At 45.3% G+C, this 26,507-nt stretch overlaps 1 protein-coding gene across 1 annotated transcript; it reads right to left on the reverse strand.

Annotated features, from left to right (window-relative positions):
• Positions 1-2,022: 2,022 nt before the first annotated feature.
• BAG2 (BAG cochaperone 2) lies at positions 2,023-26,507 on the reverse strand. Its single transcript, XM_083174713.1, has 3 exons — positions 26,223-26,507; positions 3,918-4,027; positions 2,023-2,718 (listed from the first exon to the last, which is right to left on the reverse strand). The coding sequence occupies exons 1-3, from the start codon at positions 26,345-26,347 to the stop codon at positions 2,321-2,323; spliced, it is 633 nt and encodes a 210-aa protein (XP_083030839.1). The 5' UTR covers positions 26,348-26,507; the 3' UTR covers positions 2,023-2,320.

Consider the following 26,507-nt stretch of genomic DNA (forward strand, 5'->3'; position numbering starts at 1 on the left):
AGATATAGTGATCAGCACAAAAGGGGGGGGGGGGGCAGCAGACACAAAATATAGCACTCTCTATCACTCTCTGTCACTATCACTCTATGACACTGCAGCAGCAGCACCGACAGTTATATATATAAAAAATAACCCCTGCACCCCCAAAAAGTTGCTGGGGGTGCACAAAAGGGGGGCAGCAGACACAAAATATAGCACTCTCTATCACTATCTCTCTCTATCACTCTATGACACTGCAGCAGCAGCACCGACAGTTATATATATAAAAAATAACCCCTGCACCCCCAAAAAGTTGCTGGGGGTGCACAAAAGGGGGGCAGCAGACACAAAATATAGCACTATCTCTCTCTATCTCTCTATCTCTCACTATCTATCACTCTATGACACTGCAGCAGCAGCACTGACAGGTATATATATAAAAAAAAAACCTGCGCCCCCAAAAAGTTGCTGATCAGTTAATTTATACTGATCAGCACAAAAGGGGGGGGGGGGGGGGGCAGCAGTCAGTTGCACACGCAGTACAGCTGTATATATATATAAAAAATATATAGCACAATCTGTCACTATCTCTCTATCTCTCTCTATCTCTCTCTATAACTATCACACTGCAGCAGCACAAAATATAGCACTCTCTGTCACTAGCTCTCTCTATCTCTCTCTCTCTATCTCTAAATCTATCACACTGCAGCAGCACAACACAGCACAGCACAACACAGGAAGTCACAAGAAGTAACAAGATCCAGGAACGCTACAAGCAGTGATCAGGTAAGTATTTGCAAGGATCAGGTCAGTATATCGCGGCAGATAGGCACGGTGACCGCACTGCACACAATTCCAGACCGGAATGGCGTCTGCAGTGCAGTCACCGTTAGTTTAAATCACCCTCCATGGCTGTGATTGGTTCGTCGGTCCGGCGAACCAATCACGGCCTTTGGGGGCGGGTGGGGTGAGGTGGGGTGACACCAGTGTCACCCTTACACCCCGTGGTGATTGGTGCTGTACTTTAGGGGCCAGTGGTGCGTACAAATCCCGCAGCCGTCGACATTTGTGCTATGTGTCGGCTCAATTTAACCCATGGTGGACAGTAATATATACATTGCTGGCCAGTGCCAGCTATGTATATATTACTGCCTAATAACTAAGTCATTGGTGCCCAGTGGTGCCTGCAATATATAGATTGCTGGCATGTGCCAGCAATCTATACATTACTGGCTTAGGTTTGTCATTGGTGCCCAGTGGTTCCAGAAATATATAGATTGCTGGCATGTGCCAGCAATCTATATATTACTGGCTTACAAAATAAAACATTGGTGGCCAGTGCTGCTCCGTGTGGAGCAGGACGGAGGGAGGCGGGGCATGGGGCCGGACCAGCGTCGCTAACGGCATCCAGCCGCAGCAGCAGCCAGCCGGACACAGCGGGGCAGCGTGGACAAGTGAGTATAACAGGAGGGGGGGGGGCGCGGAGGGTGGCAGCGGGGCGTACCGCCGGGCTGAAAGTGGTTAATCTTTCAGCCCGGCAGCGTACACACACGGAGATGATGGCTGAAAAAATCAGCCATCATCTCTACCGTTTAAGATGCATTCCCATTGCCTCTTAAACTGTAGATTACCGTGTAAAACTCTGCTTTGGAAACGGGTTGAAATACCGTTTAACTGTAAACGGTATTTCAACTCTGGCGCTTTCCTACTGCAGCCTTAAACGGTATTTTGCCCTCAAAAATCGGCAATATACCGTTTTAAGGCTGCAGTGGGAAAGGGGCATAAGTGAGACAACACTTCTTGAACCTGCATAAGCGAGAAACAGGATAAGTGCGATACCTCTGAGACAAATGTGCTGTCATTTGAGATCCCACTCAACCAGGTTCAAATGTTTATAACTGGGCTTCGCTACATAAATCCCATCATTTGTAAAGGACTACACCCAATCACTTATTCCATAAACAAATTGATGTTTTAAAGTAGACTTATGCAAAAGTGAACAAATAAATGTTGATTAAAGAAATCATGTAGCCTTGTGTAATAATATCAAGTATATATTATATTGAGTTATATACTATTTAATTTGTACAAACATTAAATTAGTTTTTTTGTACTTCCATTTTATTTGCAATTGGACCCTAAAATTGAATTTGAGCATTTTAACTGAACATTGTAATCTTAAGCTAAAATGTTGAAACTACTTATCGTACGTCCAATGCAGTATGGCTTAATGCAGTGCAATGTAAATGGTGAATGAACACCGGACATTATACAATGTGCTGGTTGTGTGTACAGTGAACTTGATAGATTTGATTGTTGTGATAAACATCATGAGAACACGTTAGACTTGATTGTTGTGATGGACGGTTGATTTCTGCTTCTGGTTCTCCAGCAAGGTAATGGACTTCTCTGAGCTATCAATGTTCCTGATCAGGGTTTCTAATCTTCTCTTAATTTTTTTTTGATCCTCCAGTGCGCATCCAATAATAACAGACTGGAATTTCTGATCAATGGGTCCAGGTGGAACGTCTGAGGTACAAGCTCCATACAAACTCATTAACTGTATCCTTCCATTTTCTAGGTTGTCCATGACTTTCTTCAGAATCTCATCAATGATCAGGTTGGCTCGTTGGAGTGAAACAGCTTGTTGGGGGTTTCTAATGGTCTCCACTGTAACCTCTACAGTCACAATGCGGCCCATCAGGCGCTCTGCAGTTAGAGTCAGTTCCTCTCTTTCCCCTAGGCAAAGAAGAAATAAATGACCACATCTGGTATAAAATGTTTAAGGCATGTAGTGGTTAAATGCAGTTTCATACAATGTCATGTTTCATTCTCACTTGATCTCAGGAAAAGGTACCCACATCTTGTATTCTGCTCTTATGGCACCAATGAGAATGCAAATTAGTACAACATACTTCTCATCAGGACTGCCAAAAGACGAGGTGAGTTGTCAGAAGATGAGGTTCATGGTAAGACTCAGATCTGATGGCTTAGTGCTCTACTATATAGATGAGATCCGGATTTATATAACAGGTCCTAAACAGTCAGATCTCATGAGTACACGGACACCTGCTAGTACTGTTGGAAGAGGTCTACACAATAGCGGGAAGTTTTTGACAGCATTTACCAATATGTTCAACAGTGATCACATTCTGAATTTTTTTTTCCTAATCAAACCATACACCTTTTTATAAAAAAAAAAACACCTTAATAGATCATGCCACTGTGCATTGTAGAATTTTGCCTATGCTGCCCATACACAATAAGATTTTGGACTGTCAATTTGGCCAGACTGATCAATTGCAGTCCATTCTTCAAATCAATATACAATTGAATGCAATCCAACAGACTGACAGATTAGGATAGATGAATATTCGCTTTTAACCACTTTTAACAATGAGAGTGTTCAGCTGCCAACTGTTAAACTGTAGACCAATATGTACAGACATTCCCTTTTGTATTCCAGTCCTTGCAAATTATTTTCACTTGTTTGGATCTGTTAAATGTATCCCTTTGCAGGTGTAGCCAGATTGCTTACAGACAAGAACCTATTAACCCATGGCTAGGCATCTAAGCTTTATGGTATTTTGGGCCGGCTTCAGCAGTTTAATATGTCACCCCACTACAACTACTGAGTGTGCCTTGCTACAGTGCCTTTACTGGAGCAATGGGACACAAGTAACAATACCTCAGCAAACATAGATGGGCCCCTAGCCATCAGCCTAATGAATAATATGGCCCTGCTCACAGATAAAGACATTGACATTTATGGAAAGCTTAACAACTGTTGTTAACTAATACTGAAATCTACATATATATGGATTAAAAGGGGAAAACACCTCACACACTAGTTGTAGGGTGTTACCAAACATTAAATAATTCACATGTGTTGTGTCTCAACTGGAGCACCAGGTAGACCCATATGCGGTGGAGCTTACCGTCACTTATCTTTCTCATGTCCTGACTGTTTTGAACACTGTGGACCATCTCTAGAAGAGATTCCTTCTCCAGCTCCAGTGCAGATGCAGAGTCACGCAGGGCTTGAACTCTATGGGGGGGAATAAAATCACAAATTTAGGCAAATATGTTGTATGTTTATCAGGTATACTACAGAATGTTCATTTATAACCGTAATCTGAGCAGAGTACTTACAGAATAAGAACACAAGATTTTTGAAGATTCAACAAAATGTTGTTGATTATTTTTTTTAAACATAAATGATCCTATAATAAAAAAACGGTCCTTAGTGAAATTCACTGTTTAAGACAGCTCATGTCCTCCCAAAAATATATAATAGTTCCATGCAAGGACTGTGTGGTGTCATTTAAGTGGAAAATGGAAGGACAATCAAAGTTTCATTTGGTATTTTTGCTCTTTGTAACCCGATAGTTATTGCCAAAATCTGTCTGACATTCACTTTTCATAAACATTGGTCATTTCTAAAAAAAAAAAAAAAAAAAAAAAAAGATCTGTGCCTTTATATTGTATACATTTATTGCTATTTAAGAAACCTGCTGCTGCAGCAGCAGCTCATTTAATGACTTCAGTTCTTGCAGTTGCCGCTGCGCCGTCCATTGTGCATGGCGGACCTTACATGTGGGTCTAGATTGTACTTTTAAAAACAAGAGGTACAGGGGGTTCAGAATGTATAATGGTTTTAAAAAATTATATTTAATTTAGAGATTTAGCGGTATAAGGTGGCACTCCCAAGCTTTAATTAAAGACAGACCTTCACAGGTATCAGGTGAAGTAACGTTTCAGTTTAATGATAACCTTCTTCAGGTCCTGTTAAACCGAAATTTTGATTCACCTGATACCTGTGAAGCTCTGTCTTTAATTAAAACATGAGTGTCCCACCTTATAGCTCTTAATTATACTATTGCCTCGGGAAGGCACCTAGGAGTGCCGAAACCATCTGTACCTAATAAATATATAGGATTCTACAGTGTTGGGTCCGACATGCACACATTCAAATGTGACATTATTTTTTAATCAGCACTTGGTATTATTGTATAGCTTATCGTTAACATTACCTTTTTCATCTTTATTATTCTACTTTACTATTCTACTAAAAAGGACTACAAAAGCAGTCAAAAAAGGACATCATTTTGCCAATCCACGTGTTTTTCAACTAGTCAAAAATCGTCACTTTGAATGAATGTCATTTCTAGAGTCGACCTAAAAACGGCGAAAAGTGCAGTTTGTTTGATCTGTCTCTTAATTACCACTTTATTGACTAACCCCCGATATTGTAGTGTTGTTACTTGTTGACTTTTAGGAGTAGTTTTTATTTTATCATGAGTTGGTATGTGATCCGTAACTATAGTATTTAACAGTGTTTGTAGCCTGTGAAAACATTCTGCCAGCAATTCTATGATTGAATTTTATCTGGGATTTACTTTCTAGGTTTTCTCTGTAAAGCATTTGGGTTATATTCAATGTCAAAAGGCGAGCTATGACGGCGAGCAGTGCCGATAGCTCGCCATCATAGCTTGCGGGTCAGTATTCAACTGACCCCTGCACTCACCATTTCCACCTTGCCTGCTCCCTGAGGTGAAGGGGAAACTGCAAATATGGGCATCAAAATGGCAAGGCTCTCTGCTATATGCAGCGGGCTCACTGCGTTTGTGGCGAACTTTGCCATTTAGGGGAATCCTCACTGTTCCCCGGAACATAGAACAGGGCAAGTGGCCAGCTGGACGGTCAGGATGGCTTTTCCTCGCTAAAACAACCCATCCTTGCCGTACAACCCCTGTTCCCTTCACCTGCCTCTTGCTGAGAGAATTGAACATACCCCAATGTCTTCAGCAGGGGTAAGGCAACCTGTGGATCTCCAGTTGCTGTGGAAATAACATTCCAGCATGCCCTGGCAGTTTTAGCATGCCCTAACTGCAAAAATGTTGCTGGAAGATGTAGTTCCACAGCATCTGGATTGCCACGGGTTCCCTACTTCTGGTCTACTAACTCAATAGTTAATGGGTTGTGGTATAGCTCACAGACAATGGGGCAAATTTACTAAGACAGGAGTTCTATTGAAGGACAGCAACCAATCAGATTCTATAATATATCCCCAGGGGGCGGCTGCCATTGGCTGTCAGCGCAGGATGAGGAGGGAACCTCCACTCTGGGCCAATCTGTCTCCTGCCCTTAACCAAGATGGCGACGCCGGCCTCCCGGCGCCGCTATCTGCAAGGACGCCGCTACCCGACGCTCCCCTGCTGCCATCCCCACCTGGAGCTGCTGCTACCCGTACACCGCAGACCGAGACCTGCACACGCTTGCCGGCGGCGGGCGCGGACGGGTGAGTACTGTACCCGCCCCCTCCGTCGCGGCTACGTGTGACAGTACCCCCCCTTTTCAGGGTGACCCCAGGGCGCCTATGGACCTTGTGAGGATTTCTCTGGAGAAATTACTTTATCAGTTTCGGAGCATGCAAATCAATGGAATCCACCCAAGAGTTGTCTTCGGGACCAAACCCAACCCATTCCACCAGATACTGGGTACGAGAATTGCGGCAGCGAGAGTCTATAATGCATCTTACCTCGAATTCAGCCCCACTCTCGGAGTTAATCTTGGGCGGTTTGGGAATCTTCTTTTGATAAGAGTTCAACCTTAAAGGCTTGAGGAGGGACACATGGAAGGAATTCGAAATCCTTAGGGAAGGAGGAAGTTGAAGTCTATAAGCGACCGGATTAATGACTTGGATGATAGGGTATGGCCCAATGAACCGAGGAGCCAGCTTCATAGAGGGCAGACGGAGGCGTATATGGCGGGTAGACAGCCATACCTGGTCTCCGACTTTCAATCTGGGCGCTGCCCTTCTTTTCCTGTCTGCCATCCTCTTGTATCAGGCGGAAGATTTAAGAAGAGCGGTGTGGACACCCGACCAGATCTTAGCGAAGCGTTGTAATGAAGTGGTTGCTGCAGGAACTTCGGAAGAGGATAATTCTGAGAAATCCGGAGATCGTGGATGTTTGCCGAATACTGTAAAGAAGGGGGTGGTTCCGGAGGAAGAGTGATAGGAGTTGTTATGCATATATTCTGCCCACGGGAGAAGATCCACCCAGTCATCTTGGGAAGACGAGACAAACAGTCGGATAAAGGCCTCCAAATCTTGATTCACCCGTTCTGTCTGGCCGTTGGTCTGGGGATGAAAGGCAGTGGAAAACTTGAGTTTGACCTGTACCGCAGCACAGAGAGCTCTCCAGAACTTTGCAACGAACTGTACTCCGCGGTCGGATACAATCTCTTTGGGCAGTCCGTGGAGTTTAAAAATGGTTGAGATAAATAGCTGGGCCAGTACTGGAGCAGAGGGGAGACCTTTTAGTGGGAAAAAATGGACCATTTTAGAGAATCGGTCAACCACTACCCAGATTGCAGTATGACCCTTTGAAGGAGGTAGTTCGCAAATGAAGTCCATTGACAGATGGGTCCATGGTTCTGTGGGAATGGTTAGAGGGCGGAGAGGACCAGCGGGAGTTGTTCTGGGCACCTTATGCTGAGCACATCTTACACAAGAAGCGACGAAGTTGGTTACGTCGTGGCGGATGGTTGGCCACCAATAAGGAACATCAAGGTCTTTTGTGCTCCTGCGTGCCCTGCGAAGCGGGAAGAATGTGCCCATGTCAATATTTTCTTGCGGAGTTCGGGGGGAACGAACGTTTTACCTGGAGGAGGAGATGGCTGTATGGTGACTTAGGCGAAGACCACCGGATCGAGGATTGGACGAGGAGGTGTCTCTAGGTCAGAGGTCGTCTCAAAGGAGCGGGATAGAGCGTCCGCCTTAGTATTCGTGGTTCCAGGTCGGAATTTAATTTGGAAATCAAAGCGTTCAAAAAACATGGCCCAACGGGCTTGGCGGGCAGTAAGGCACTGAGCCTGTTTAAGAAAGGACAGATTTTTGTGGTCTGAATACACGGTGATCTTATGCCGTGCCCCCTCCAGAAGGTATCACCACTCCTCTAACGCAGTTTTGACTGCAAGCAACTCCTGTTCCCCGATGGGGTAATTCTTCTCTGCCGGAAGGAATTTTTTGGAGAGGAAGGCACAAGGGTGTAATTCTTGATCCTCACCTTTTTGTGACAAGATGGCCCCGATCCCTTCCGAGGATGCGTCCACCTCGAGAATGAAGGGCCTGTCGAGGTCTGGTTGGAGGAGGATTGGTGCCGTCACGAATGCTCTTTTTAACTGCTGGAAGGCAGAGGATGCTTCTGGCGACCATCGGCTTGGATCGGCTCCTTTGCAAGTGAGAGCAGTGAGGGGGGCAGCGATAGTAGAGAAGTTCCGGATAAATCGCCGGTAATAGTTTGAGAACCCTAGGAATCTCTGAATTCCTTTGAGCGTTGTGGGGGCTGCCCAGTCTTGGATGGCTCTCACCTTCTCTGGGTCCATCTCTATCCCGGTGGCGGAGAGAATGTGACCCAAGAATGGAATGGACGTGACCTCAAAAACGCACTTCTCTAACTTGCAGAACAGTTGATTTTGGCGAAGACGTCGTAGGACTTCGGACACTGTCTGTCTGTGAAGTTGAAGATTTGGAGAGAAGAGGAGTATATCGTCTAGAAAGACTACGATGGAGTGGTACAGCAAGTCCCGAAAGATATCATTTACAAACTGTTGGAAGACGGCGGGGGCGTTACAAAGGCCGAAGGGCATCACCAGGTATTCATAGTGACCGTCGCGCGTATTAAAAGCCGTCTTCCACTCGTCACCTGGACGGATCCGGATCAAATTGTAGGCCCCTCGCAGTTCCAATTTAGTAAAGATTACTGCCCCTCTGATCTTGTCGAATAGTTCTGCGATAAGGGGTAAGGGATAGCGGTTTTTAATGGTGATGTCGTTCAGGCCCCTATAGTCGATACATGGCCGAAGACCGCCATCCTTCTTTTTCACAAAGAAAAACCCGGCCCCGGCCGGAGAAGTAGATGGTCGAATGAAACCTTTGTTTAAGTTCTCTTGAATGTACGAGGACATGGCCTCAGTCTCGGGTAGCGACAGGGGATAGATGCGGCCACGAGGAGGAAATTTCCCGGCCACCAGTTCTATTGGGCAGTCCCAAGGACGGTGAGGAGGCAGGGTGTCGGCACCTCCTTTACTGAAGACATCTGTAAATGAACGGTATGGTGCGGGTATAGACAAGGGTGGAGCTGCAGAGGATGAAGGACAGTTATCCTCACGTTGTGGATGGGTCTGGTAGACCTGAAGGATCTGAGGAATGCAGGTAGACTGGCAATTTGTTCCCCAGACCTTGACCTCCATATTGGTCCAATCGATGTGTGGGTTATGTTTAGAGAGCCAGGGAAGGCCCAGGACCATTGGATGTGAGGACTGTGGAAGAATGAAGAATTCGAGGGTCTCTTGATGTAGAGCTCCTATGAGCAGTGTCACAGGGGTGGTCTGATGGGTGATTTGTCCACTACGAATTCGACTCCCATCCACTGCAGTGAGGACCAGTGAATGATCCAGGGGTTGCACCGGCAGGGCATGTTGGGTGACAAAAGAAGACGAAAGGAAGTTTCCCGCTGCTCCAGAGACCAATAGGGCCTGAACTCTTTTTCTCCCTTGGGGACACACAAGGGTAACCGGAATGGTGGAATCAGAAGAAGAGGGAGATGGAAGCAAGACTCCTAATCGGACCTCCCTCTGGGAGATTAGGAGCGGTCGTTTCCCGGCCGCAACGGGCAGGAAGCCAATAGGTGAGCTGAGGAGCCACAGTACATGCACAGATTCTCTCGCCGTCTTCGGGACTTCTCTTCGAGAGAAAGACGGGAACGGTTGATTTGCATGGGCTCATCTGTTGACACCGCAGGAGGCGGGGTTGGTCTGGAAGCTGGTGCGACATTGGAAGGGAATCGAGGGCGAAGGCGATCAGAGCGATTCCTCTCAAGTTGGCGTTCTTGGAGTCGCAGATCGACCTTGTTACATAATGAAATGAGTTCAGCCAGGGTGGAAGGAGAATCGCGAGTTGCATCGTCCTTGATGCGGCGGCTAGGCCGTTCCAGAAGGCAGAGACGAGAGCCTCTTCGTTCCATCTGAGTTCGGAAGCCAGGGTTTGAAATTGTACAACATATTGCCCCACTGGGCGACTGCGCTGACGAATTCTTAGGATCTCCGTGGCTGCGGAGGACACTCTGCCAGGCTCGTCGAAGATGCGACGGAAGGAAGCCACAAATTCTTCATAGTTGTTGAGGATGGGATCCGCACGCTCCCAGAGGGGGGGGGACACCCACTCCAGGGCTGGACCCGCCAGTAGGGACACGATGTAAGCCACTCGAGTCTTGGGAGAGGGGAAATTGGAAGGCTGGAGGGTAAAATGGACGTCACATTGATTCAGGAATCCTCGACACCCCCTTGGGGACCAGTCATATTTACTGGGGGTTGACAGCTGCAGATGGTGAGGAGCAGCTGGCCCCGGAGGAGCAGCAGAGGCCGAAGCTCCGGAGGTAGGTGCTGCTGAAACTGAGGGAGCCGCCTGAGATGGTGACAAGGTCTGGAGAAATTGAGCCACTTGATGCTGGGTAGCCTCTACTTGTTCCAAGCGAGCCATGATGCCTTGAAGAACATCCGTCATGGAGGCCTGTGCTTCACCCGATTCCATCGGGTCAGTGCAAACTGTCACGGTTAAAGGGCTGGATGGAGTCGTGTGGTGCACAGGAACTGGAGACGGACCAGGAGGAGTAGGATTGAAACGTGCCGGTTTAATAACGGATTTCATAAATAATAAACTTCACTCAAATACTTCTTTAAGTGACAGTTGGATAACTTAAATAGAGTCCAGCACAATACTAATAACGGGCAGGTAAATCTGGAAACGTATACTTGATGAGCCAGAGTACATAGAGGAAGATCCGGAAAGAGGTTGATTTGATGATAGAAGAAATGGATCCGGATGACTGAAAGATGATGGAATGAATAAGTTGAATGAAGGAGGACAGCGGAAAGCTGAGCAGGGTAATTCTGGGACACAAGCAGGAACAAGCACTAGGTAGGACTTGCAGCATTGGAGAAAACTTCCTTTTAGAAAGATGCAGGGAGCAAGGCACCAGAGTCAGGAGAGAAAGAGCCAGGATCCGGGAAACAGCTAGGAGTTGTGAATGACTCCAAAGACTCATTGCACTGACACTGATCAGCCTAGGCAGATCCCCTATATCCCCAGGGGGCGGCTGCCATTGGCTGTCAGCGCAGGAGGAGGAGGGAACCTCCACTCTGGGCCAATCTGTCTCCTGCCCTTAACCAAGATGGCAACGCCGGCCTCCCGGCGCCGCTATCTGCAAGGACGCCGCTACCCGACGCTCCCCTGCTGCCATCCCCACCTGGAGCTGCTGCTACCCGCACACCGCAGACCGAGACCTGCACACGCTAGCCGGCGGCGGGCGTGGACGGGTGAGTACTGTACCCGCCGCCCTCCGTCGCGGCTACGTGTGACATTTGCTATGTGCAACATTCCTTCTATATTCAATAGAGCTTTCATCTTAGTAAATTTATCCCAATCTCTAGTTAGACAATGAATAGGTCTACTGTACATTTACAAAAGTTTGACAAACACTTGTTCAACGGCCACAAAAAGTTGACCTGAGCAAAAGGTCGACACATGAAAAGGTTGACAAATGTAAAAATGTTTGTGTCCATGTCGACATCTGGGTACGTGGACCCCCAATTAGTGTAGCGTATACCCGCGCCTGGATCACTTCACTCTTTTCTGCTACTTGAATGGCAAATATTTAATTAAACACAGAAGTACAGTAGCTCTAACGACTTCAAGTTTAGTTAATTAGCATAATACATGGGATTCCTTTTATAAGGATCTTGTGGTATAAATTGAACATTTAAGAATGCTTCATATTAAGAAGTTATCAAAGATGTAAAGCTGGCTACATGCTGTACATTATGGGGCTGATTCTGGTTGACAATGCAAGCTGCGAGGATCACAGCTTACTGAGTGCCAGTGAGCCCGCCCTGATGGAAATCCGCCTCCATCGCCGTTTCCCCTTGCAATCATGCGAGGTTATGTGTACTGAAGGCCCTGGCATGTGTCCCCCGCAGGAGAAATCATTTGATGGTCGCCGACCATCAAATGATTTCTCCTGGGCTCACAAATATAAGTCAGTCACGAAGACAGATATGAATCTATATGCATGCCCGGCTGTGTCTCGGTAGCGTGACCGTCCATTACCTCCAGGAATTTAATTAGAATATATATATATATATATATATATATTCTATCTGCATGCCTGGCTGTGTGTGTTACAGCACTGTAGTGTACAAGGACCTGATGCAGTGCAGTGGTCAGGCCCTTGTGTATAACACGCTTCCCTGTGTGATGAAAGGAACAATACAGGTGCACAGCGCTGTTCCCTGCATGATGCCCAGCGCTGTTCCCTGCATGATGCCCTGGGCCTTGCCTTCAAGCCCGCCTGCTTCTTCAGTAGAGTTAAAGAGTCGCAGCGCCATCTTGGCAGCACACATTTTGTACTGCCAATGCAGCGCCGAGCTTATTTGCATGGTTATAGGCTCCTGTCAAGGTATACCAATCTCTAGTCTAGGGAAAATAAATTGCACAGACTGTCACAATATAATCTTGAAATACTGACACTAATAGTTGCCTGGACGTCACATTATCAATCACTATATGACACACAGCCTGGCAGCCATTGATAATGATGATGATTACCATGTATGACTGTGTGTGATACAAATTTAATCATCAATGGCTGCCAGGCTGTGTAGCGCACTAGCAGGCTATATCATTAATTTCTGGGGGTACAGTGTGTATTACAATTATATGATTTCCTTCCTTTTGAATCAAGGGGGTAACGTCGGCATATCTAAATATAATTTGGGGTAAAAGGTAAAAAAAGTTCCCTGGCCTTCATTTTGCCTCTATGACCAAAAAGATGCACTATTGTGAGGAATGTAACAACAGTGCTGTACTATTTTAACACTAACAATAATGAGTTTATAGGAGCAGAGAGAAATTATATAAAGAACGTATTTCTGTCCACAAAATGACTATTGTAGATAGCAAGTAAGCCAACAGTTCAAGGTCTGCTCTGTGGACAAACAGGCCTAGTTCAGTTTCCAGTTTTATATATTGCAAAACACCTGTTACGTGAGTGGTCATATTTTGTGGGTGTTTATGTACCAGATTCACAGCTAAAATATGTCACTATGAAATTATAGCATATATTAAACACGTAGTCTGTGATTTTTACAGTGTGAGTAAAACAAACTATGCAGACTATAACGTTAAGACAATTGCAACGTAACCAGATAAATATACCCTGCACTATTTTTCTGTTAGGCAGCAAGGGGTTAGGGTTGGGAAGTAAGACTCGCATTCTTTAAATTTTTTCTTTATTGTTCAACTGCAATCCGACACCAGCTGCAGAGTGGGGAGACCCCCTCTTCTGCGCGACGGTTCCCCGCTCAGGGAACGGATGCGATACATCACGGGTGCTAAAAAAGCATCCACGATGTGCCATTGACGGCTGCACATAAGATTTTTCCAACCTCCAACTCCTGTAGTCCCCTGCCCATGAAACACTGGGTGTTCCCATGGACTGTTGCCACGGCCTCACTGCTAGATGCGAGTGGTACGGCAAACATGCAGTTTGTGGTGGCTGCTCGCACCAAGCGTCTGCGTATGCGCAGATGCTAAAATTCTGTCCCCCACGCAAAGTGTGGGGACCAATTAAATCATAGTAACACTCAGGTCTGAATTAGGCCTACAGGCATTAATTTAATGAGCAAACTGGCCTGCGTTCTATCACACTTTCGCGCTCCCTCACCCCCACTGCCTGCTCTATAACACAGATAAGCACCCTTAACCTGCGGCCTGCGCTGTATCACACTGGCTTGCTCCCTCACCTTGTGGCTTGCGCTCTAGCACACTGACGCGATCCATCACCCCGCAGCTTAGGCACTATAACACTGACGCACTCCCTTACCCTGCGCTCTATCACACCGACGCCCTCCCTTACCCTGCGCTCTATCACCCTGACGCGCTCCCTAGCCCTCCATACCCCTGCAACCTAATCCTGACCCTTGTACCCTGCAGCCTAACCCACCCTACATACATACACATTTACCACCTAAGACGTTGGTTGCCCATAGCAACCAATTTCTTCTTATTTTATAGAATGTGAAAGATAAATGACAGAATCCTTTCTCCATATTTTTGCCTTCCTTGTTTAATGTCATCTACAGTATATTTCCCATTCTAAAAAACCAAGATAGCTTACATAGGATAGATTGCTGCAATCAAATAATATCTCAATCACCTATAGTTAAACTGGCTTTTCTAACAGCACAAGGTGTGGATAGCACTTTCCCATGTGTCAACATCAAAAGGCTTTTTAAGACCTGGTAGCATTGTTAGACGTACCAGCAGTGCACCTGCTGCATTGCACCATGGCTCAAGGCTATTAGCAGTACCAATTAGAAGTCTGACTTATTGTAGAATGCCGGCCAGCAACTTGCGGAAGTAGTAGGCTGTCTGGTCAGCCTTTTTTTTTTTGTGCCTTCCCTGTAGTTGAAGATGGAGTCCTTTTTGAAGAAAGGAGCAGTTTGGATCGCATCCTATTTCAGGGTTATAGTGGACAATCTGGAGGAATTGTTGTATGCCAGGATACAGAGCAGGTTCTGGGTCATGCAGGGGGTCCTTAGGTAACAAACACCGACGCGTTCTGGCATACAACAATTCCTCCAGATTGTCCACTAAAAACCCTGAAATAGGATGCGATCCAAACTGCTACTATTCTTCAAAAAGGACTCCATCTTCAACTACAGGGAAGGCACAAAAAAAAAAAAGGTTCCTATCAAGCCCTCCAGCAGCCTGCTACCATCTATGCACAAACGCATCCTAGTGAGGACTACTTTGGACCAAAACTGGAAACCCTAAACCAACTGATGGTGAGATGTACTAAATGCAACCACAGCTGATTGCTTCAAATAGTGGACTTGGATGGTACATAAAACTAGCCAGCGAGCAGTATAAATGTCTTTAATTTTAAATTTAAATTCATCAATTGTTCATATCTAATTGTATCAATCATGTGTTTAATAAATTTTATGTAATTCACATATAATCCCACGTAATAGTGTTATTCTATCAGCGCTGCTCATCTGTGTATTCAGTCTCTCAACCGCAGCTCTCCGGTGTTTGTTTGAAGTGCGCAATATTTACCAGTCAAGAGTTATGGACAAAATACATATCTAATGTTTTACATTGCCATGAGGATGGTCTATTTGAAAGATCCAGCTGAAACCGGACGCACAGCATGACCCCTAGACGCTTTTGGACAAAGACACAGCTGTGCATCTTTACTGTACCAATCAGGGGAAAGTGAAACCTGACCTCTTGGCCAATGAAGAACTTTAATGTACCCTATTGTCTGGACACGATATAAGGTTGCGCACAGAAGCAAGATCTTCTCTTTCCTATCTTCTATTTTGGAATGTGCTCTGGATAGAATACAGATACTCGGACTAAGTAGTGCCCGCGTGTTGAGAGACGGTAACTGTTCTTTTTGTATTTGTAATTGTATTGATGCTGATTGTATTTATATCTGTTTTTCCCCTTTTCATTAGACATTGTTTTTTATTGTAATGTGATTCATATATTGTTATTGCTTTCTTATTTCTGTTACAAAATATATGGCTAAGGACTTTGAACCCTTATTCCGGAATTTATACCAAGTCTCGTGTAATTATTCGCAATAAGCGGAAGAGTAAAACCGGTAATTATACCTGGTGTATTTACGTGTGTTTAAGTACTAAGTACTGCAAAAGGATGCCAACATTAGAGTATTGGTTTAGTGTGTGAGATACACAGATAAGGTTCACTTTGTGGCGCTACACTTTAGTTTGGAATAAAGGTTATAAGTTTACGGACACAGTAAGTAAACTGCGAACTTCCCTTATTATCCATCAGTTTGGTATTAATTGGACATTAACAAGGGTCAACGGTTAACTTGCATATACAGAATATAGCAGTGTATAACAGGCAGGTGTCTAATGCCCTTTGTTTGTGAAAACAGAGGCATGTTGATGCTATTTAGAGGGATGGAAGAGGCCAGGGATTGCCATCATTGGAAGGAGATTTCCTGGCCTCTTTCAAGGAAGCAGCCATGATAGCAACTCCATCCACACCTCAATTAGGCCCATAGTGCAGCAATATAGTGCTGTAACATAGTGGAAAACGGTTGCCGGATGACTGACCGGCAGGCGGGATTCCGACAGCCAATACACCGACGTCGGAATCCCGCCTGCTAAAACCCCGACAGACGGGCAGCAGGTATTCTCCCTCATGGGGTCCATAGAGGGAGAATAGAATATATAGTGAGTGTAGCCAGCCACTGTGCCCACAGTCTGGGGAGTGCAGTGAGCCCGCAAGGGGCTTCGTTGCGCTCGCCCCGCTATCTGAGTCAAGGCAATCGGGATTCCGAAGTCGGCCTAATCACTGTTGGGATCCTGACTGCCGGTGTGTTATACCACACCCGTGGGGAGCACACTGCTGTGGAGGGAAAATGTGATAGAGCACAGCCAGATGCCTAACGGTAGGGGGGCAATTGTCAGAACTTGGGCCCACCACTTGGTAGTTCCATCACTGGCTGCCGGTTTCAAATAATGTGTTTGGAAGCGGATTAATTTGATTGGATTAATGTGCAGTTTGATCTTTAATTGCACGGTTTATGGATCACACAATAAAATCACAAATGTATGAGATGCTGCAAACTGCACGAAGATGTCTTTCTCTATGGTGTAAAATGTATTAGCCTGCGAATTGCAGGTTTTTGCGACCGACAACCGGTGCATCTGACTGATTTTTTTCAAGTAGCAATCATTTTAAATGATTGCTATTTGAATATATCAGCCAGGCTTGCAGATGATGCAATTTGCAGGCTATTGAACTCTATGGGCAGTATTCAATGAGGAAAATTTGCCGTGTTTTATGGCGAATTTCTGCTTTTTTCACGTTGGACTGAGAATTTTGGTCTCAAAAAGCGAACAACCCTATTCAATGTGCACTTTTCGCCGTCTTTCTAAGTGATTTTCGCCGTGTCTCTCCGTGTAGCAATTCTACATCTTTTCATGGAGAAGTGGAATGAGAACTTTTAAAATAAAAGTTTTCTTGTTTTAATTTTGGTGTCAAAAAATCAGGAATGTTATTCTGTGAAAGGGCATGCTATTTTTATTCATGTGCTTATATATTTAATTGAAATTTTATTTTATTTTTTACACATAACAGCCAGCAGGGGGCCAGAGCCGAGAGCCGCTTATTAGATATTCATATATTCACTACACCCGATTACATATGCACGATCGGGAGCAGTGAATGTACCCGGTCCCCTGCTGGCTCTGAGGGGGGGGGGGGGCAGCTTGTGCTGCCTGGGTCCCGGGGAGCCCTCCTCCCCTCCACATACGTTCTGGGGCAGGCAGGGAGACTTCAATCTCCCTGCCTGCCACCGTCCCACGGCTACCTGCCACGGAGGCTCGTCCGCTGCAGGGGTTAAGATTCGCCGCGAGGGGCAACGAGCCCCTGCGATGTTGAATACTGGGAGAGCGAGTGGCAGCCAGCCCTCCGGAACACAGCGAGTGTGCAGCGAATCCTAAACAGGATTCGCTGCACACCACGATTTTTTACATTGAATACTGCCCTATATGTTTGTGCATATTACAATAGAGAACAAGAAGAGATATTTATCAAAGAACAAATTCTGTTACAAAGAAAACTCATATATATATATATATATATATATATATATATATATATATATATATATATTTTTTTTTTTTTTTAATTATTTTATTTATTTCAAAATAGAACAAATAAATCATTGGTAAATATTAAGGGTGGAACATTTCATTTCCGGAGTGAGCGAATAATCCAGGAAGATGAGTAACAAGGGGCTAAGTAATTGAATTCCCAGTGCAATTAATACAGTTATCTGTTGCCTGTCTCCAGATGGATTTTCTATTGGTGCATGAATGTATTAAAAAGGTTTTAAGGCCTGTGCACCATCTGTTATTATACTACAACACATAAGTAACATTTAAAACAGCAGATTTCCACTGCATGGCTATTTTAGTCAGCGGTAACATGTACTGGGGTCACAGTGCGTTCTGTATCTGCAGAACTAAAAGAATATATAGAATTAAATTGAGCAGATGATTTTCCTGCCCAGCTGTTCCTTTCAATCAGTTGCAAGAACTTAAACACAAGCAATGTAAAGTGAAAGCACCATCTCAACACGTATACAATTACACACAGCAAAGCTACTGTAGGTATTCCATATACTTAGAGCACACGTAGTGCTTACTATATCCTTAGCTGCTTTTGTTGTGGCATTTTGCTTAGTATGCGTTATACATGGCATGTGTCACTTCAGCTATTATCAGCAGTTTTAAAAATAGTTCAAGGGGTATGGGTCATTGGGTCAACCAACCAAAGGGCAACATTGCTTAAGTTGACAACTGAAATAGGTCGACAAGGATGAAAAGTGGACACAAGGTTGACAATGGCTAGGTCAACAGTCAAAGGGCCGATATCGGTTTTTATCTTTTTCTTTGTCCCGACTGTCAACAGGGTCAAAATAGACACGGTATCAGTGCACACGTCTCCTTTCTTCGGGCACTATTCTATTCTCCCTCCACATCCTAGTGGATGGTAGGGCATGCAACACCACCTGTTGGCGGCTCAACAAAAAAGGGGAAAAACCCATGTTGACCTTTTGACCGTTGACATGTGTGTTGACTTCCATCCATGTCAATATTAGGCATATCGACTGATTTCAGGTGTCGACCTATGCCATGTTGACCTTCAATGGATGACCCAATGCATGTCGACTTTTGGTGTGTCGACCCAACGACGTATACCAGTTGAAGACTAAAAACTATGTAGACAGAAAAGAATACTGGGCCAAATGTAATAGGGTGAGAGTTTTAGAAAGTGAGAGATTTTGGGAGAGTTGCCCCCCCCCCCCTTTTTTTTTTAAAGCAGCAATCAATTACACTGTGAAACCAGGTTGATTTAGCCATGTAATTGATTGCTGCTTTAAAAAAAACATGGGATAACTCTCCCAAAATCTCTCACTTTCTGAAACTCTACAGCCCCGTACACACGGGGAGATATATTGCTCAGTTTCTCCTATTTATCAGCGACCAGTGATGGTCGCTGATGAAAAGGAACCTCAGCCGGCGGTGCCGCAGAGGTAATCAGCTGGTCGCAGGAGAAAGCTCCTGCGACCAGCGATTAGAATGGGGCAGAAAACGGGAGCGCGCACCCGACGATTTATCGCCGGGGCACACTCCCAACACTGGCAATATGGTCGCCAGCGACCATATTTCCAGCGATTTCAGCCCCTATCGCCCCCATGTGTACACAGCTTAACCCTATTACATTTGGCCCACTTTGTTCCTGAATACGGTGTTTCCCAAAAGCTTGTTAGATATTCACTACAAATGTCAGAAGATGCAGATTCCTTGTTTAGAACACTAGCTAGAACAGTACTCTCTAACATTCAGTATTTAATATATTTGTCAGCAATGATGTGCTGGGGTTCTCAAGCCAGCTTAAGAAAATAATTGCACTGCTATCACATAGATACAGAATGTGAATGAGGCTTGACCACAACTCATTAATAATGTATTGGTTCCTGTCCTGAAGCCAATAAGCACCCGGGGATTGGACATCAGAAAAATGGGTACTGCTTTCCTAGCACGGCACCCGTCTCATTGATTGTATGCCTTAAATTTAAAGGTACTTAAGGCATACAATCAACGCGATGGACCCGATTTTTTAATCTCATGGATCTTATGCATGCATGCATAAGATCCATGAGATAAAAAAAAAGCGTGAGCCCCCAATAACCATTGTTAACGCCACCAGCACTATCAACGCCAACCCGAAGCGTAGCGAGCCCGCGAGGGGCGGCGGTACATGTCCTCTGACCTTTTCATACCCCCACTATCCACACCGGCGTAGAGTTGATTTTATATAGTGTGGCGAGCGCAGCGAGCCACCGAGCCCGAAGCGTGGCGAGCCCCGCGAGGGGACGCGGACTACTTTACATGTATTCCGCGTCCGCTCGCCACACTATATAAAATCAACTACACGCCGACGTGGATAGTGGGGGTATGAAAAGGTCGGAGGACGCGTACCGCCGCTCGCCACGCTTCGGGTTGGCGTCAATAGTGGGGTGGCGTTAACAATGGGGGGGGGGGGGGCATTTCACCCATGAGGGGGGTTAGCAATTAAAATGGGGTTTTGCAGGCTTTTTACATTGATTCCAATGTAAAAATCTCGTTGATCGCATCGATTGCATCATCTCATGCATCTTATGCCGCACAAACACATAAGATGCATGAGATATCAGCAGCACACATACAATCTAGATCGTGGGCGCCGTGCTAGGAAAGCAGTACCGAAAAATTATAGGTTGCCTAGCATTCTAAAACCTAAAGATTGAAGATCCGGGATCCCTTACTCTGTTGAATGAACTCAATCAAATAATGACCTTTATACAGCAGTATCTGCATACAGGTAATTATACATACATTTTTACAGTATTTGTACTGATCAAACCTCCTGCACTGTTTTATACCAGATGCAGGATGAGAGATCTCTGGTTACAATGGTTGGGGCAATGCCCCGATCTGATGCCTGCCAGAGAACTTGTCCCTGATTAACCAAAAATCGATTGTGATCATTGAATTGATTAATTTTAACAGGCAGATTGACAGACAATGCCAATCATCGATGGATGCCAATCAGCATTTTTGCTTGGCAAAATGGATTGTCTCAGAGAAAGCTGTGGCAAATGTACGGAGCCCTTAAATTGTGTGTATTATATGCGGATACAAAATACTGAGAAGAAGAGTTCTGTAATAGAAGAAAAATTCTTGGGAACTCTGTTGACTGAAAATGACTAACATAATGTATTTCACAATAGAACTATAAAAAGTATGCCAATAAAATGCCAATAAAACAGACTGACTAAACAATAAATACAACAAAGACTCATTGGGGAAATTTACCAAGACGGGAGTTTTATTTCACATGGGATGTTGCTATGGGTAACCAATCAGAATCTACATATTTATTTAGCACCTTCTAGAAGATAATAGATAGTATCTGATAGGTTGCCTATAGCAACAACCCATGTGAAACAAAGTAATCAGTAACTCAGGGGTTTTCCTAAGTGGCTTGCCCTTGACATACCTCCCAACATGACCCATTCCAGGAGGGACAAAATGCTATGTTTCAGGACTTCACCTTTGCCGAACAGGGGAATTTATAAGAAAGATGTTTTTCAACACAGGTGATGGCCACCATTCATTCAGATGGAAGTCCAGAAACAGAGCATTTTGTCCCTCCTGGAATGGGTCATGTTGGGAGGTATGCCTTGAAAAGGATTGGGGAACTGAATCTTGGGTTTAGAATGCTGGCAGAGAGATCCCCACAGTGAAAATCCTGGCACTTTTTGGATGGTATTGTGAATCCACTTGGCTCCACCTAAATTCTAACAGCTTTCCTTTATATTTGGGATGCTTGGATGCACCTGGGATAATGAGGACCATACCCTAACCATTTATCTACAATTGCAATCGACCCGGACCAGCTTGCCTTTCTTTCGGTTTTACTCTAACATCTAAACCGACAAGCCCACATGGTATATGGTAGAGTTTACCATCAACTCCCATTACCACTTGGAATACCCACTCCTATTTTGGATTACAATTGTGCCCAGTTAGGCAACGGACCGCATATATCACATATACCGACTGCTTCAATGCTATCCTACTGGATTACAAGCCTCTAGAGCATTGGTTCCCAACCCTGCTCCTCAAGTACCCCCAACAGTGCACATTTTCCAGGTCACCCGGCAGGTGCACTCATTCAGGCACATTTGAAAAGATCCACAGGTGGAGCTAATTATATTGTGATTCTGTGTGGAGACCTGGAAAACATGCACTGTTGGGGGTACTTGAGGACCAGGGTTGGGAACCACTGCTCTAGCGGTATTGGGTAATTATACACTCACTGTGGTCTCACATTATAAATAAAGTATTGTGCCACTCTGACTGCCTCCATTTCTTCTCCCCCATCTTGGGGCAGCCCAATAAGAAATGGGAAATTGATTGCAATACCCTGAACTCCCTACACAGTCTGAGTCATTTACTACCCTAATTTGTATTAATTTTTTATTGTTACCTATTTTTATTTGTGTGTTATGTCAATATATGTTTAATTCAGAGTATGAGAAGTTACATCTTTTCATCAAGCCAAATGCCACTTCTTTTGTTTCTAAATATCCTGGAATAATGAGAAGGGAAAAAAAAAAACAGGGAAATCATGGCGCAGCAGAGGGAGAACTAACTGTGATTTTGCCAAACAATACAATATATGAAGGTTCAGACAGTTAGAACAAGGTTAAGAAAACAAACCTGGTGGGAGAACACTAGTAGCTGTCCAATAGTCCAACTGTAGTTTAAAGTTTATACTTTATTACAGGTCTGTAGTGGAAACCCCCATTCATTCAGAAAAGCAAATATTTGGGATAGAGTATGATCAGCTCTGTCCTCTATAGTCTGGTTTCATTTCTGAATAATCTTATTATTGACCAACATCCGTTTTCTTTAAACCAGAGGTTCCCAAACCCAGTACTGGTATACATCTATCCAATCATTGGCAACATGGGGAGAACACGCTGTGGAATGTACTGTATAGGTGTTTATGCTGACGGCTTGTAACTCCTGCAACCCTCAGGCACCTTATGGGCTGCACATGCGACCTCCCGATCCACAAAGAGGACCCTCTAGCCCAGGTGTGGCCAACTCCAGTCCCCTAGAACTACCAACAGTTCATGTGTTTCATACCACCTGTAATTTGCACAGGTGTATAAAATACTCACTGACACATTATAAAAGATCCACAGGTGAATACAATTACTTCATTTGTGATACTGAAGCAGACCTGGAAAATGTTAACTGTTGGTAGGTCTCAAGGACAAGAGGTCACAGGTGGTTGTGGCCCATTACATACACAGCCCAGCTGTTTGGGACCATTATCCTGATCAGCCAGGGATAGCATATATGTTTACGCACCAGATGATATATCGTCCAATCCCACAGATCAGAACGATAATTCAGGTACGTCATCTAGTGTGTATCTATGTATGCAGATGCTGCATGCCAGGTCCCATCAGCGGCGATGTTGGGCTGGGTACACATCTCAAAGTATGTACCCAGCTTAAGACTCCACTAAGGAAATCCATGCTTAATTACAGTGGACTGAAACAGATATACAGTCAGTTTGATTATACTATCTGTGCACAACCATAAATATCCTTAAAATCTTGTACAGTTTGGGTGCCTTGAAGGTCGAGTTTGGAAAACCTGCTTTAAACAACAGTGGAAGTCCCTGTAGGTTGGGGTATAGCACATAAACTAGTAGGAGGTAGGAGTCAGATTGAGACTAATGCCCCTTTCAGACCGCACTTTAAAAACGGTATATTGCCGTTTTTTTACCGTTTTAAAACGGTAATGTGTGCGGTCTGAAAGGTGCAGGACCACTTAACCGGGTAGAAAAAACAGTTTTTTCTAACCGGTTAAAATGCAGGGTCCTACCCGTTTCAGAACCGGTATTTTAGGCTCAAAATCGGTTCTGAAACGGTATTTAGGACCCAGCCAATGAGCTGGGTCCTAAATTCAGCACAGTGAATACTTAATGAGCGCTCATTAAGTATTCACAGCACTGGAGCCCCCCCCCGCGCGCGTGTCGACGCCCCCCCCCCCGTGTCGACTTACCCCGTGCCGGTATCTCCGTTGTGGTTCCCGGCGCTGCAGCTCAGTATGCTCGGAAAGCACTTATGAAAAAAGTGTCTTTCAGAAAATGGCTGCCCCCATACGAAAGACAGTTTTTTTAAACAGCCATTTTCTGGAAGACACTTTTTTCATAAGTGCTTTCCGAGCATACTGAGCTGCAGTGCCGGGATCCACAACGGAGGTACCGGCACGGGGTAAGTCGACACGCAGGGGGGGGGGGTGTCGACACGCGCGGGGGGCGTCGACACGCGCGAGGGGGGGGGAGCTGTACGGAGGGGAGGGCTGAAGGCTGCACTGGCTTTGACCCTGTATTTGGAAAGTTTCCAAAAACGGGTCTGCCAGTGTCAAAAAATCGGCACTTAAACGGTAATATACCGTTTAAGTGCTGCGGTGTGAAAGGGGTTTTATCTGGCAGACCCGTTTTTGGAAACGTTTCCAAATACAGGGTCAAAGCCAGAGATGCGGTCTGAAAGCAGCATAATTGGCCTTACACACATGCCGATGTGTGTAGGGCGACCTAGCTATGCTAGGTCGGGCCGTTCTGCTCTGTCGCTCAGCACACAGAGCTGACAGCCCACACACAGAGCGAGCTGTCAGCTCTGTGGGCCTTATTCTAGTTCATTCTGACAAAATCCTTCTTAGATGGACAAAACCATGTGCACTGCAGGTGGGGCAGAAGTAACATGTGCAGGGACAATTCGATTTGGGTGAGTTATTTTGTTTCTGTGCAGGGTAAATACTGACTGCATTATTTTTACACTGCAATATACATCTCACTTTGACCCCACCCAAATCTAACTCTCTCTGCACAAGTTACATCTGCCCCACCTGCAGTGCACATGGTTTTGTCCATCTAGAGGTGCGTACGCACGGGGGAGATATATTGCTGAACAATATATTGCTCAGTGTCTCCTTTTCATCAGCGACCAGAGATGGTCGCTGATGAAAGGGAACCTCTGCCGGCGGTGCCGCAGAGGTAATCAGCTGGTCGCAGGAGCAAGCTCCTGTGACCAGCGATTTGAATTGGGCTGAAAATGGGAGCGCGCACCCGGCGCGATATCGCCAGGGCACACTCCCATCACTGGCAGTACGGTCGCCATCGACCATATTTCCAGCGATTATAGCCCATATCGCTGTCCTGTGTACATGGCTTAAGAAGGATTTTGTCAGAAAGAGTGAACTAGAATAAGGCCTTGTGTGCTGAGTGAGCTGACAGCGCCTGTGTTCTCCGGTGAGAGAATTCTGGTGATGCTGATATTGATGGACACTGCTCATCAATCTCGGCCAGCGATGCGCAGGGACGCACATTGCTGTCGCTATAGCCCCTACACACACACCAATGTAGGGGCATTTTCAAAGCGATTTTGCCAAACTAAGCAAAGTCGCTTAAGGTGCATACACACGGGGCAATATGATCGCTGGCAATATATTGCTCAGCAATCATATTGCCCCGTGTCCCGTTTTCATCTGCGACCAGAGATGGTCGCAGATGAAAATTTAAATCACTGCTGGGTGAAGAGGCAGGGGATGTCGCTGGTTGGAGGAGCATGCTCCTCCGACCAGCGACCATTCAGGGGCTGAAAACGGGAGCGCGCACTCGGCGATTTATCGCTGGTGCACACTCCAATCACTGGCAATATGGTCGCTCAGCGACCATATTCCCAGCGATTTCAGCCCCTATCGCCCCCGTGTGTACACAGCATAAGAAAATGCCTTAATATCAGCATGTGTGTAGGCCGTATAACACAAAGTAAGAGTTGATGTGTAGGTACTGCTGATTTTTCCACTAGGTAAATACCGTGCTACAAGCTGAAGACAGCATAGCAGTTCCTTCCGGTATTTCACACCACCGGCACACTTGGACCTTATTACATATGCCAATAGCTAGCATTTCTTTTTAGACTGTACAAGATAAAGGATGGCTAGTCCCCTATCCCTGTTTGCTGCAGAGTAAGTAGAAATGTGGTTTGGAAAAGGGGCACAGAATTCCATGGTAAGTTAATGATTTATTTCAGTCTGTCTTTGACTAGTTGATCGATAATGGACAGCCATGCATATTTGCAGCAGTGTGATCAGGTCTGAATTACCCCCATGGGCTTAATAAGGGTTTAGCATTAACCCAATGATTAGAACCAGTGCTAAATACAGCCTGATGGTGGCAAAGTGAAAGAAAGCATTAAAAATCACAGCAGGAGATATACTGTAAGATTTCAGGTCACTAGAGTGTAATGAATAAGAAGTGAGAAAACCAGAATCGGATTATTACACTTTGTAAAAAACCCACAGGATATATAGTATGTAACAAACTTGTACAGAGAACACTGATACATACAGTCAGCAGTCACAGGGAGCAGAAACAGCAGCCTATAGACAAGGTATGCCCCTTGCAGTAATGCCCGGGTCAGTGTCACCCTTACCTGCTCTCCAGCTCATCTAAACTCTCCACTAGGTAACTGGACCGAGCTGCCATAGACATTGAGCGGCAGAACTTTCCCCCATTCTGCCCCTCGCTGGCCTTGGATTGGATCCTAGCTTGGGCCATGGCGATTCTCCCCAGTCACTGCACCAGGACCTGCTTGTCTGTGCGGCGATGTATAGTGGTGGTGAGTGACCCGGCCGGAGGTGCAGCAACTCTGCTCGGAGATCTTTCTAGAGACTACTCCAGACGCATCATCATTCAACTCACTCACACACAGATGAGA

The sequence above is a fragment of the Crinia signifera genome, chromosome 3 (genome assembly GCF_055691185.1).
Source record: "Crinia signifera chromosome 3, ASM5569118v1, whole genome shotgun sequence".
NCBI classification, from domain to species: domain Eukaryota; kingdom Metazoa; phylum Chordata; class Amphibia; order Anura; family Myobatrachidae; genus Crinia; species Crinia signifera.

What these genes read in the sequence shown, in the direction of transcription:
- BAG2 (XM_083174713.1), bottom strand. Translation starts at nt 26,347, where the DNA reads ATGGCCCAAGCTAGGATCCAATCCAAGGCCAGCGAGGGGCAGAATGGG. An exon ending in TTAGATGAGCTGGAGAGCAG is followed by an intron (nt 4,028 to 26,222) that starts GTAAGGGTGACA and finishes TCCCCCCCATAG; the next exon opens with AGTTCAAGCCCTGCGTGACT. An exon ending in CATGAGAAAGATAAGTGACG is followed by an intron (nt 2,719 to 3,917) that starts GTAAGCTCCACC and finishes TTCTTTGCCTAG; the next exon opens with GGGAAAGAGAGGAACTGACT.